The 15486-nt window shown below is 39.6% G+C and overlaps 1 protein-coding gene across 3 annotated transcripts in view; it reads right to left on the bottom strand.

Annotated features, from left to right (window-relative positions):
* UBASH3A (ubiquitin associated and SH3 domain containing A) overlaps positions 1–15486 on the bottom strand; it is a 698439-nt gene that overhangs the window by 47894 nt on the left and 635059 nt on the right. For all 3 annotated transcript variants that reach the window (XM_040422705.1, XM_040422706.1, XM_040422707.1), the window contains 3 exons: positions 2352–2521; positions 1717–1925; positions 1506–1575 (listed from right to left, as the gene is read on the bottom strand). In XM_040422705.1, coding sequence (XP_040278639.1) covers positions 1506–1575; positions 1717–1925; positions 2352–2521 — 449 coding nt within the window. The remainder of the gene's footprint in view (positions 1–1505; positions 1576–1716; positions 1926–2351; positions 2522–15486) is intronic.

The following is a 15486-nucleotide window of genomic DNA, read 5'->3' as shown; positions in this document are numbered from 1 at the left end:
CCCAAAGGTGTCCATAGCCTTTAATGAGACCCAGGATCTGGATGATCCTGGGAATGGACTGGATTACATAAATGAGGTCCAGACATTGGGTGATCCCCTGGAGTAGACCAGTGTAGATAAATTAAATACAAACATAGGATGATCCCACAGAATGGACTAGTCTAGATAAGTGAGGCCCAGACCTTTGATGATACCAAAGAATGGACCATATAAAATTAATGAGGTTCAGAATAGATCTTCTACATAAATGAGGTGCGGTGCAAACTATGGATAATCCCTGGGAATGGAGTACAGATAATCACTTTAGTGCTATGGTTTTCAGTGTCCACCTCCCAAAATGTATCTTCTTCTTTATCTGAGGTCAAAGTGTTGGTCTGCAGACACTTGGTAATGTCAGGTACATAATGTACATACATCCATGGTGAAGAGTGAGGATGTTGCTTCTTAGCGGTGTGTAATATACAGATTATTATCAGCAGGAAGTCGAAGAGGAGGAAGCCACAAACCTGCCCTCAGCGGGTGTCAATATTTATGCTTATATCAGGTCTGCAGTCATGCTTGGCAAAAAACCTATTATATAACGTGCAAAAGGAAGACTATGATCCAACCATGCGAGGATCAAACCCCTGGACAGCAACTGACTGGGAGGGCTCAAACCCCTGGAATGCAACTGACCGCAGGGGGAGGGGGGGGGCTCAGACCTCTGGCTAGCAACTGACTGGGGGCTCAAACCCCTAGACAGCGACTGGGGGGGGCTCAATCCCCTGGACAGCAACTGACTGGGAGGGCTCAAACCCCTGGAATGCAACTGACCGCAGGGGGAGGGGGGGGCTCAGACCTCTGGCTAGCAACTGACTGGGGGCTCAAACCCCTAGACAGCGACTGGGGGGGGCTCAATCCCCTGGACAGCAACTGACTGGGAGGGCTCAAACCCCTGGAATGCAACTGACCGCAGGGGGAGGGGGGGGCTCAGACCTCTGGCTAGCAACTGACTGGGGGCTCAAACCCCTAGACAGCGACTGGGGGGGGCTCAATCCCCTGGACAGCAACTGACTGGGAGGGCTCAAACCCCTGGAATGCAACTGACCGCAGGGGGAGGGGGGGGGGGGCTCAGACCTCTGGCTAGCAACTGACTGGGGGCTCAAACCCCTGGACAGCGACTGACTGGGAGGGCTCAAACCCCTGGAATGCAACTGACTGCGGGAAGGGGGGGGGGGGGGGGAGATCAAACCCCTGGAGATAAATACCGTAACTGAGGGACTAAACCACAAGACAAAAATGTTTGACCATAAAGAAGAATACAGGATCCACTTATCCCAATAATGCACAATGTCTGCAGATAAGTCGGATGTTGCACGGGAAGCGATGTGAACAAAGTGATGCAATGTTGGCCATGTCTTTGGTGGGTGTGGACATGCCACATTTTGTGATTATTTCATGAACACTGGCCACATACAATCATCCATATACCTTGATGCAGATATGGGAAGGTCTGCGTCACTTACTTGGGGGATGTTTGGAGATTTGGTGTCCTTATCTTCACTTTTACTTTCATCTGGACCAAACCTAAAAGATCTGGACAAATGACCAGAATAAGGTAAATGCAGTACATGATGGCTCCTTATTGTTTTGAAGACTGTCTAGAGATGGGTGTGAGGAAAGTCTATGGACCAGCACCTATGTGAGTCTATGCGGCCAGCGCTCAGCTGCTCTCACCTTTGTTTGATCCACGTTATTGTCTCGGCTTCATTGTTCAGGTAATTCTCAGGAACCAGCCCCCAACATCCAGTGCGGTGTGAAGTGGCCATCAGCCAGCCTTCTGGACCGTCCGAGACTCCAGTAGTGTCCACAAACACCATGTCTCCTACACAGAGCTTCAACTCATCATCGTTCTGGGGCTCAAAAGGGAAAAGTGCCCGAAAGGTCTGCAGGATTGGAAGGGGCTCAGTTATGGCCAAGTGTCAACCATAGAGGGAAGGACTCCACATTGTATGCTATACATGCTGTACACGTATGTGCTGGTGGCAGATGGACAGCCCCCATACAGTGCCAGCCAACGTGTGCCCCAATGCAGTATGAGCTACAACACTCCCCTATACAGTGCCAGCTGGTACCACCACTCCCAAAGAGAGTCACCACCATACCAGCCACAGTGTGCCTCATGCAGTGCCAGCCAATACTATCCTTACAGTGCCATTACCAGTGTGCCCCCACAGAGTGCAAGTCAACTGGCTGGCCGAAGCTTACTGCTGGACACAAGGAGGCCCTGGAGGACAGAGCAGTAGGGCCCGTGAGGCAGTTTGGATGATGTCTCTCTCTTGTATGGAGACACATGGACATATGTCGAGTACCTGGTAGTGAACAAATCTCATGTCTCTGGAGAAGATGGCCGCCTCCCACACACAGCCCTGAGTGGCGCTGATAGATTTCGCTAAGCGCTCGAGCGTGGCCTGGTGATGTGGTGAGAACTTGTGAGCCAAAGTCAAGTGAAACTCTCGAGAAAGCGGCTTCACCGGGCAGTCTGTGGGAGAAGAAGATGTGGAAAGCAGGAGGCACATTAAAATTGGAAAAACCCTCCCAAAAATGTCACTTTTTTACTGTACATTTTTAATGTGTGTCTGCTTTAAATCTTGTTGGCACACTATTGCATTTTTAACCCCTTAGTGACAATTAGTTTTAGCCATTTTTCACCTTAACCCTTAAGGACCCTGCCATATTTCACCTTAAGGACCAGGCCATTTTTTGTAAATCTGACCAGTGTCCCTTTATGTGGTTCTTATCTAGGCCATTCTGAGATTGTTTTCTCATCACGTATTGTACTTCATGACAGCGGTAAAATTGAGTCAAAGAAATACATTTTTATTTATAAAAAGAAATTCCAAATTTAGCAAAAATTTTAAAAAATTAGGTAATTTCTAAATTAAAATTTCTCTACTCTTATAATAATAGTTATTATTTTACATTCCCCATATGTCTACTTCATGTTTGCTTCTAAACTTCTAAGCCTTGTAACATCCCCCCCCCCCCCCCCCCAAAAAAAAATGGCATTCCCAAAATGATCCAAATCTTTTTTCAGGACCAGTTCAGGTCTGAAGTCACTTTGTGAGGCTTACATAATAGAAACCACCCAAAAATGACCCCATTCTAGAAACTACACCCCTCAACTGATTTTACAAAATATTGTTAACCCTTTAGGTGTTCTACAAGAATTAATGAAAAATAGAGATAAAATTAAAAAAAAATCACTTTTTTGGCAGATTTTCCATTTGAATCCTTTTTTTCCCGTTACAAAGCAAGGGTTAACAGCCAAACAAAACTCAATATTTATGGCCCTGATTCTGTAGTTTACAGAAACACCCCATATGTGGTTGTAAACCGCTGTACAGGCACACGGCAGGGCGTAGAAGGAAAGGAATGCCATACAGTTTTTGGAAGGCAAATTTTGCTGGACTGTTTTTTTGACACAATGTCCCGTTTGAAGCCCCCCTGATGCACCCCTAGAGTAGAAACTCCAAAAAAGTGACCCCATTTTGGAAACTACGGGATAGGGTGGCAGCTTTGTTGGTACTATTTTAGGGTACATATGATTTTTGGTTGCTCTATATTACACTTTTTGTGAGGCAAGGCAACAAGAAATAGCTGTTTTGGCACAGTTTTTATTTTTTGTTATTTATAACATTCATCTGACAGGTTATATCGTACAGGTATATAGTATATACAGCAGTGTACTGATATGTGAGGTATGAGGTATAATAGATAATAGTGTGTACAGATATATAGTATATACAGCAGTGTACTGATATGTGAGGTACAAGGTATAATAGATGCAGTGTGTACAGATATATAGTATATACAGCAGTGTACTGATATGTGAGGTACAAGGTATAATAGATGCAGTGTGTACAGATATATAGTATATACAGCAGTGTACTGATATGTGAGGTATGAGGTATAATAGATGCAGTGTGTACAGATATATAGTATATACAGCAGTGTACTGATATGTGAGGTACGAGGTATAATAGATGCAGTGTGTACAGATATATAATATATACAGCAGTGTACTGATATGTGAGGTATGAGGTATAATAGATGAGGTGTGTACAGATATATAGTATATACAGCAGTGTACTGATATGTGTGGTACGAGGTATAATAGATGAGGTGTGTACAGATATATAGTATATACAGCAGTGTACTGATATGTGAGGTATAAGGTATAATAGATGAGGTGTGTACAGATATATAGTATATACAGCAGTGTACTGATATGTGAGGTAGGAGGTATAATAGATAATAGTGTGTACAGATATATAGTATATACAGCAGTGTACTGATATGTGAGGTACAAGGTATAATAGATGCAGTGTGTACAAATATATAGTATATACAGCAGTGTACTGATATGTGAGGTACGAGGTATAATAGATGCAGTGTGTACAGATATATAGTATATACAGCAGTGTACTGATATGTGAGGTACGAGGTATAATAGATGCAGTGTGTACAGATATATAGTGTATACAGCAGTGTACTGATATGTGAGGTACGAGGTATAATAGATGCAGTGTGTACAGATATATAGTATATACAGCAGTGTACTGATATGTGAGGTATGAGGTATAATAGATGAAGTGTGTACAGATATATAGTATATACAGCAGTGTACTGATATGTGAGGTACGAGGTATAATAGATGCAGTGTGTACAGATATATAGTATATACAGCAGTGTACTGATATGTGAGGTATGAGGTATAATAGATGCAGTGTGTACAGATATATAGTATATACAGCAGTGTACTGATATGTGAGGAACGTGGTATAATAGATGCAGTGTGTACAGATATATAGTATATACAGCAGTGTACTGATATGTGAGGTACGAGGTATAATAGATGCAGTGTGTACAGATATATAGTATATACAGCAGTGTACTGATATGTGAGGTATGAGGTATAATAGATGCAGTGTGTACAGATATATAGTATATACAGCAGTGTACTGATATGTGAGGTATGAGGTATAATAGATGAAGTGTGTACAGATATATAGTATATACAGCAGTGTACTGATATGTGAGGAACGTGGTATAATAGATGCAGTGTGTACAGATATATAGTATATACAGCAGTGTACTGATATGTGAGGAACGTGGTATAATAGATGCAGTGTGTACAGATATATAGTATATACAGCAGTGTACTGATATGTGAGGTATGAGGTATAATAGATGCAGTGTACAGATATCAGTACACTGCTGTATATACTATATATCTGTACACACTATTATCTATTATACCTCATACCTCACATATCAGTACACTGCTGTATATACTATATATCTGTACACACTGCATCTATTATACCTCATACCTCACATATCAGTACACTGCTGTATATACTATATATCTGTACACACTGCATCTATTATACCTCACATATCAGTACACTGCTGTATATACTATATATCTGTACACACTGCATCTATTATACCTCGTACCTCACATATCAGTACACTGCTGTATATACTATATATCTGTACACACTGCATCTATTATACCTCGTACCTCACATATCAGTACACTGCTGTATATACTATATATCTGTACACTGCATCTATTATACCTCATACCTCACATATCAGTACACTGCTGTATATACTATATATCTGTACACTGCATCTATTATACCTCATACCTCACATATCAGTACACTGCTGTATATACTATATATGTGAGGTATGAGGTATAATAGATGCAGTGTACAGATATATAGTATATACAGCAGTGTACTGATATGTGAGGTATGAGGTATAATAGATGCAGTGTACAGATATATAGTATATACAGCAGTGTACTGATATGTGAGGTATGAGGTATAATAGATGCAGTGTGTACAGATATATAGTATATACAGCAGTGTACTGATATGTGAGGTATGAGGTATAATAGATGCAGTGTGTACAGATATATAGTATATACAGCAGTGTACTGATATGTGAGGTATGAGGTATAATAGATGAAGTGTGTACAGATATATAGTATATACAGCAGTGTACTGATATGTGAGGTACGAGGTATAATAGATGCAGTGTGTACAGATATATAGTATATACAGCAGTGTACTGATATGTGAGGTATGAGGTATAATAGATGCAGTGTGTACAGATATATAGTATATACAGCAGTGTACTGATATGTGAGGAACGTGGTATAATAGATGCAGTGTGTACAGATATATAGTATATACAGCAGTGTACTGATATGTGAGGTACGAGGTATAATAGATGCAGTGTGTACAGATATATAGTATATACAGCAGTGTACTGATATGTGAGGTATGAGGTATAATAGATGCAGTGTGTACAGATATATAGTATATACAGCAGTGTACTGATATGTGAGGTATGAGGTATAATAGATGAAGTGTGTACAGATATATAGTATATACAGCAGTGTACTGATATGTGAGGTATGAGGTATAATAGATGCAGTGTGTACAGATATATAGTATATACAGCAGTGTACTGATATGTGAGGTATGAGGTATAATAGATGCAGTGTACAGATATCAGTACACTGCTGTATATACTATATATCTGTACACACTGCATCTATTATACCTCATACCTCACATATCAGTACACTGCTGTATATACTATATATCTGTACACACTGCATCTATTATACCTCATACCTCACATATCAGTACACTGCTGTATATACTATATATCTGTACACACTGCATCTATTATACCTCACATATCAGTACACTGCTGTATATACTATATATCTGTACACACTGCATCTATTATACCTCACATATCAGTACACTGCTGTATATACTATATATCTGTACACACTGCATCTATTATACCTCGTACCTCACATATCAGTACACTGCTGTATATACTATATATCTGTACACACTGCATCTATTATACCTCGTACCTCACATATCAGTACACTGCTGTATATACTATATATCTGTACACTGCATCTATTATACCTCATACCTCACATATCAGAACACTGCTGTATATACTATATATCTGTACACTGCATCTATTATACCTCATACCTCACATATCAGTACACTGCTGTATATACTATATATGTGAGGTATGAGGTATAATAGATGCAGTGTACAGATATATAGTATATACAGCAGTGTTCTGATATGTGAGGTATTAGGTATAATAGATGCAGTGTACAGATATATAGTATATACAGCAGTGTACTGATATGTGAGGTATGAGGTATAATAGATGCAGTGTGTACAGATATATAGTATATACAGCAGTGTACTGATATGTGAGGTATGAGGTATAATAGATGCAGTGTGTACAGATATATAGTATATACAGCAGTGTACTGATATGTGAGGTACGAGGTATAATAGATGCAGTGTGTACAGATATATAGTATATACAGCAGTGTACTGATATGTGAGGTACGAGGTATAATAGATGCAGTGTGTACAGATATATAGTATATACAGCAGTGTACTGATATGTGAGGTATAATAGATGCAGTGTGTACAGATATATAGTATATACAGCAGTGTACTGATATGTGAGGTATGAGGTATAATAGATGCAGTGTGTACAGATATATAGTATATACAGCAGTGTACTGATATGTGAGGTATGAGGTATAATAGATGCAGTGTGTACAGATATATAGTATATACAGCAGTGTACTGATATGTGAGGTATAATAGATGCAGTGTGTACAGATATATAGTATATACAGCAGTGTACTGATATGTGAGGTATGAGGTATAATAGATGCAGTGTGTACAGATATATAGTATATACAGCAGTGTACTGATATGTGAGGTATGAGGTATAATAGATGCAGTGTGTACAGATATATAGTATATACAGCAGTGTACTGATATGTGAGGTATGAGGTATAATAGATGCAGTGTGTACAGATATATAGTATATACAGCAGTGTACTGATATGTGAGGTATGAGGTATAATAGATGCAGTGTGTACAGATATATAGTATATACAGCAGTGTACTGATATGTGAGGTATGAGGTATAATAGATGAAGTGTGTACAGATATATAGTATATACAGCAGTGTACTGATATGTGAGGTATGAGGTATAATAGATGTAGTGTGTACAGATATATAGTATATACAGCAGTGTACTGATATGTGAGGAACGTGGTATAATAGATGCAGTGTGTACAGATATATAGTATATACAGCAGTGTACTGATATGTGAGGTATGAGGTATAATAGATGCAGTGTACAGATATCAGTACACTGCTGTATATACTATATATCTGTACACACTATTATCTATTATACCTCACATATCAGTACACTGCTGTATATATTATATATCTATACACACTGCATCTATTATACCTCGTACCTCACATATCAGTACACTGCTGTATATACTATATATCTGTACACACTGCATCTATTATACCTCGTACCTCACATATCAGTACACTGCTGTATATACTATATATCTGTACACACTGCATCTATTATACCTCATACCTCACATATCAGTACACTGCTGTATATACTATATATCTGTACACACTGCATCTATTATACCTCATACCTCACATATCAGTACACTGCTGTATATACTATATATCTGTACACACTGCATCTATTATACCTCACATATCAGTACACTGCTGTATATACTATATATCTGTACACACTGCATCTATTATACCTCACATATCAGTACACTGCTGTATATACTATATATCTGTACACACTGCATCTATTATACCTCACATATCAGTACACTGCTGTATATACTATATATCTGTACACACTGCATCTATTATACCTCATACCTCACATATCAGTGCACTGCTGTATATACTATATACCTGTACACACTGCATCTATTATACCTCATACCTCACATATCAGTACACTGCTGTATATACTATATATCTGTACACACTGCATCTATTATACCTCGTACCTCACATATCAGTACACTGCTGTATATACTATATATCTGTACACACTGCATCTATTATACCTCATACCTCACATATCAGAACACTGCTGTATATACTATATATCTGTACACTGCATCTATTATACCTCATACCTCACATATCAGTACACTGCTGTATATACTATATATGTGAGGTATGAGGTATAATAGATGCAGTGTACAGATATATAGTATATACAGCAGTGTTCTGATATGTGAGGTATGAGGTATAATAGATGCAGTGTACAGATATATAGTATATACAGCAGTGTACTGATATGTGAGGTATGAGGTATAATAGATGCAGTGTGTACAGATATATAGTATATACAGCAGTGTACTGATATGTGAGGTACGAGGTATGATAGATGCAGTGTGTACAGATATATAGTATATACAGCAGTGTACTGATATGTGAGGTATAATAGATGCAGTGTGTACAGATATATAGTATATACAGCAGTGTACTGATATGTGAGGTATAATAGATGCAGTGTGTACAGATATATAGTATATACAGCAGTGTACTGATATGTGAGGTATGAGGTATAATAGATGCAGTGTGTACAGGTATATAGTATATACAGCAGTGCACTGATATGTGAGGTATGAGGTATAATAGATGCAGTGTGTACAGATATATAGTATATACAGCAGTGTACTGATATGTGAGGTATAATAGATGCAGTGTGTACAGATATATAGTATATACAGCAGTGTACTGATATGTGAGGTATAATAGATGCAGTGTGTACAGATATATAGTATATACAGCAGTGTACTGATATGTGAGGTATGAGGTATAATAGATGCAGTGTGTACAGATATATAGTATATACAGCAGTGTACTGATATGTGAGGTATGAGGTATAATAGATGCAGTGTGTACAGATATATAGTATATACAGCAGTGTACTGATATGTGAGGTATAATAGATGCAGTGTGTACAGATATATAGTATACACAGCAGTGTACTGATATGTGAGGTATGAGGTATAATAGATGCAGTGTGTACAGATATATAGTATATACAGCAGTGTACTGATATGTGAGGTATGAGGTATAATAGATGCAGTGTGTACAGGTATATAGTGTATACAGCAGTGCACTGATATGTGAGGTATGAGGTATAATAGATGCAGTGTGTACAGATATATAGTATATACAGCAGTGTACTGATATGTGAGGTATGAGGTATAATAGATGCAGTGTGTACAGATATATAGTATATACAGCAGTGTACTGATATGTGAGGTATAATAGATGCAGTGTGTACAGATATATAGTATATACAGCAGTGTACTGATATGTGAGGTATGAGGTATAATAGATGCAGTGTACAGATATATAGTATATACAGCAGTGTACTGATATGTGAGGTATGAGGTATAATAGATGCAGTGTGTACAGATATATAGTATATACAGCAGTGTACTGATATGTGAGGTATGAGGTATAATAGATGCAGTGTGTACAGATATATAGTATATACAGCAGTGCACTGATATGTGAGGTATGAGGTATAATAGATGCAGTGTGTACAGATATATAGTATATACAGCAGTGTACTGATATGTGAGGTATGAGGTATAATAGATGCAGTGTGTACAGATATATAGTATATACAGCAGTGTACTGATATGTGAGGTATAATAGATGCAGTGTGTACAGATATATAGTATACACAGCAGTGTACTGATATGTGAGGTATGAGGTATAATAGATGCAGTGTGTACAGATATATAGTATATACAGCAGTGTACTGATATGTGAGGTACAAGGTATAATAGATGCAGTGTGTACAGATATATAGTATATACAGCAGTGTACTGATATGTGAGGTACGAGGTATAATAGATGCAGTGTGTACAGATATATAGTATATACAGCAGTGTACTGATATGTGAGGTATGAGGTATAATAGATGCAGTGTGTACAGATATATAGTATATACAGCAGTGTACTGATATGTGAGGTATAATAGATGCAGTGTGTACAGATATATAGTATACACAGCAGTGTACTGATATGTGAGGTATGAGGTATAATAGATGCAGTGTGTACAGATATATAGTATATACAGCAGTGTACTGATATGTGAGGTACAAGGTATAATAGATGCAGTGTGTACAGATATATAGTATATACAGCAGTGTACTGATATGTGAGGTACGAGGTATAATAGATGCAGTGTGTACAGATATATAGTATATACAGCAGTGTACTGATATGTGAGGTACGAGGTATAATAGATGCAGTGTGTACAGATATATAGTATACACAGCAGTGTACTGATATGTGAGGTATGAGGTATAATAGATGCAGTGTGTACAGATATATAGTATATACAGCAGTGTACTGATATGTGAGGTACGGGGTATAATAGATACAGTGTGTACAGATATATAGTATATACAGCAGTGTACTGATATGTGAGGTATAATAGATGCAGTGTGTACAGATATATAGTATATACAGCAGTGTACTGATATGTGAGGTATGAGGTATAATAGATGCAGAGTGTACAGATATATAGTGTATACAGCAGTGTACTGATATGTGAGGTATGAGGTATAATAGATGCAGTGTGTACAGATATATAGTATATACAGCAGTGTACTGATATGTGAGGTATAATAGATGCAGTGTGTACAGATATATAGTATATACAGCAGTGTACTGATATGTGAGGTATAATAGATGCAGTGTGTACAGATATATAGTATATACAGCAGTGTACTGATATGTGAGGTATGAGGTATAATAGATGCAGTGTGTACAGATATATAGTATATACATCAGTGTACTGATATGTGTGGTGGTGATGGTGAGTTCACTATAAGAGTCCAGGAGGGGCCTGGATGTATTTCTGGAGTGTAATAATATTACAGGGTCGTAGATCCAGGGAGTTATTCTGATTAGGGAAAAAAATTCCTTCCTGACTCCAAAGTGGGGAAAATTGGCTTCTACCCTCACAGGGTTTTTTTTTTTTTTTGCCTTCCTCTGGATCAACTTGTAGGATAACAGGCCGAACTGGATGGACGGAGGCTTCTTTCACCTTATACAGGGAGTGCAGAATTATTAGGCAAGTTGTATTTTTGAGGATTAATTTTATTATTGAACAACAACCATGTTCTCAATGATCCCAAAAAAACTCATTAATATCAAAGCTGAATATTTTTGGAAGTAGTTTTTAGTTTGTTAGTTTTAGCTATTTTAGGGGGATATCTGTGTGTGCAGGTGACTATTACTGTGCATAATTATTAGGCAACTTAACAAAAAACAAATATATACCCATTTCAATTATTTATTTTTACCAGTGAAACCAATATAACGTCTCAACATTCACAAATATACATTTCTGACATTCAAAAACATAACAAAAACAAATCAGTGACCAATATAGCCACCTTTCTTTGCAAGGACACTCAAAAGCCTGCCATCCATGGATTCTGTCAGTGTTTTGATCTGTTCACCATCAACATTGCGCTAAGCAGCAACCACAGCCTCCCAGACACTGTTCAGAGAGGTGTACTGTTTTCCCTCCTTGTAAATCTCACATTTGATGATGGACCACAGGTTCTCAATGGGGTTTTAGATCAGGTGAACAAGGAGGCCATGTCATTAGATTTTCTTCTTTTATACCCTTTCTTGCCAGCCACGCTGTGGAGTACTTGGACGCGTGTGATGGAGCATTGTCCTGCATGAAAATCATGTTTTTCTTGAAGGATGCAGACTTCTTCCTGTACCACTGCTTGAAGAAGGTGTCTTCCAGAAACTGGCAGTAGGACTGGGAGTTGAGCTTGACTCCATCCTCAACCCGAAAAGGCCCCACAAGCTCATCTTTGATGATACCAGCCCAAACCAGTACTCCACCTCCACCTTGCTGGCGTCTGAGTCGGACTGGAGCTCTCTGCCCTTTACCAATCCAGCCACGGGCCCATCCATCTGGCCCATCAAGACTCACTCTCATTTCATCAGTCCATAAAACCTTAGAAAAATCAGTCTTGAGATATTTCTTGGCCCAGTCTTGACGTTTCAGCTTGTGTGTCTTGTTCAGTGGTGGTCGTCTTTCAGCCTTTCTTACCTTGGCCATGTCTCTGAGTATTGCACACCTTGTGCTTTTGGACACTCCAGTGATGTTGTAGCTCTGAAATATGGCCAAACTGGTGGCAAGTGGCATCTTGGCAGCTGCACGCTTGACTTTTCTCAGTTCATGGGCAGTTATTTTGCGCCTTGGTTTTTCCACACGCTTCTTGCGACCCTGTTGACTATTTTAAATGAAACCCTTGATTGTTCGATGATCACGCTTCAGAAGCTTTGCAATTTTAAGAGTGCTGCATCCCTCTGCAAGATATCTCACTATTTTTGACTTTTCTGAGCCTGTCAAGTCCTTCTTTTGACCCATTTTGCCAAAGGAAAGGAAGTTGCCTAATAATTATGCACACCTGATATAGGGTGTTGATGTCATTAGACCACACCCCTTCTCATTACAGAGATGCACATCACCTAATATGCTTAATTGGTAGTAGGCTTTCGAGCCTATACAGCTTGGAGTAAGACAACATGCATAAAGAGGATGATGTGGTCAAAATACTCATTTGCCTAATAATTCTGCACGCAGTGTAAACTATGTTACTGCCACTGCTGTCACTGTTACCGCTGCTGCCACCCTCCCCACTCTGTCATGGGGCCACTGCTGTCACTGTTACCGCTGCTGCCACCCTCCCCACTCTGTCATGGGGCCACTGCTGTCACTGTTACTGCACATCCTGTATTTTGAGCCTCTTTTATACAGTATTTGGAAGTTAAAAGCAGGAATTGGTCCAAAACACAGAAGAGATGAGATATTTCCAGACACTTCCTCGGTTTCGGACGCGCTGGTGCTGGCGTACAATTACCGACCATCTGAGAGAGGCTTTCTGAATGCTCAAAATACAGGCTTCATTTAGTTTTCTGTTCTTCTGACGGTCGGAAGAATGGAACTATGATGTGAGGATAGCCTTATTGCTGAAGCTGAACCCGGCTTCGTTAATGAGGCACAAAGCGGAGTTTGACCATAATTTATGCGCATAACCGAAGTGTCACATGATAGATGCGAGACGAAGCAATATTTACAGCAAGATCGCAACGACCTCCATGGAGCCCATACATTTTACAGTAGTACGGAGACTACATAGTTAATTAATAGTCTTGGGTGCAGATATACAAATCGCTAATTTTAATCGCGAATATCGGCACTTCGAGAATTCTCAAAGATGTAGAATATTGTGATATATATTTGTAATCGTGAATATTCTAGATTTTTTATCATCAGTAACCTCCCTTCTTGCTTGTGGGCCAATGAGAAGGCCTAGCAACCAATAGGAAAGCTGCCCCTCCCCCTTACTATATAAGACCCTCCCCAGCAGCCCTTGTATCCTGCAGTTCTGAGAGAGAGCAGTGACATTGCTGAGCTCTGGGCTTTCATCTGGATCCTATTCCTTATCCAATTACATTAGATAGTTGTAACGGACCGTTTCAGCAGACAAGGGGTTAAAATCCGTTCAGGCGATAAGCCCCTTTCTGAGAGACAGGCACAGCTACTGCAGGATACACCAAACTCCCGAACTGGATACAAAGTAGCACTCCAAACTGGAACCTCACGAATAGCTGCTAGCAGACGAACAGGAATCAGCTTACACTTCTGGCAATCGGTCTTCTAACAGCATACAGTGAATCCCCCCAATAACGAGACAAGGCTCCGTGTTGAGGGTCAAGCAGTGGTCTGACTGTACTTCACGTACAGCCTCTTTTATTCATAAACCACAAACATAGTACTGCCCACAGGGGTTTGAAATACAACCAATCAGTAATTTACAACACATGCAATGTAACTACAGCAACCAATCGTTCACACCCCCAGAGGACCAGAATGAAGACTGTGACATAGGACAACATATCCCCACAATGCATCATGGTCTCCTCCTCTCTGTCCCGGAGACAACCTGAGGAGCAATCCAATTATCTCGGAGGACAAAGGGAGATCGCCAATACACATGTGAGGACAACAGAACAGACATCACCATTTAAACACACAATGGGACAATGGCACAATAGAAACACACCCAGCATTTTCCTCCCAAGCTGACAAGTTACACTTATTATAAATTGTTACAACTTTGTAGTTTACATTGGCCATACATATAACTTACATCAATTTAAACAGTATAACTTGGGGACAAACCTATCCAAAATTCACTTGAATCGGTTCAGGTGTTTAAAAGTTAGTATATGGCCCATAATCCTGGGGCAAGAGGCCAGCAGCCAGTCCTCTCCAAAACCCAGTGGCGAGGTTGGTTTCGCCACACATCTCCCCCCCCCCCCCCCCCCCCCCCCCCCCCCCCCCCCCCCCCCAGGGAAGACTAACCAGATACCTGACCTCACGCCAGTCGGTACCTGAGTTAGTCTGGCTGCCCACCCACAACCAAATACTGGACCTGTTGACTT

This window comes from Bufo bufo, chromosome 3, assembly GCF_905171765.1.
Source record: "Bufo bufo chromosome 3, aBufBuf1.1, whole genome shotgun sequence".
NCBI classification, from domain to species: domain Eukaryota; kingdom Metazoa; phylum Chordata; class Amphibia; order Anura; family Bufonidae; genus Bufo; species Bufo bufo.
The sequence above is the reverse complement of the archived record's forward strand: the minus strand, read 5'-3'. Positions and strand labels throughout refer to the sequence as shown.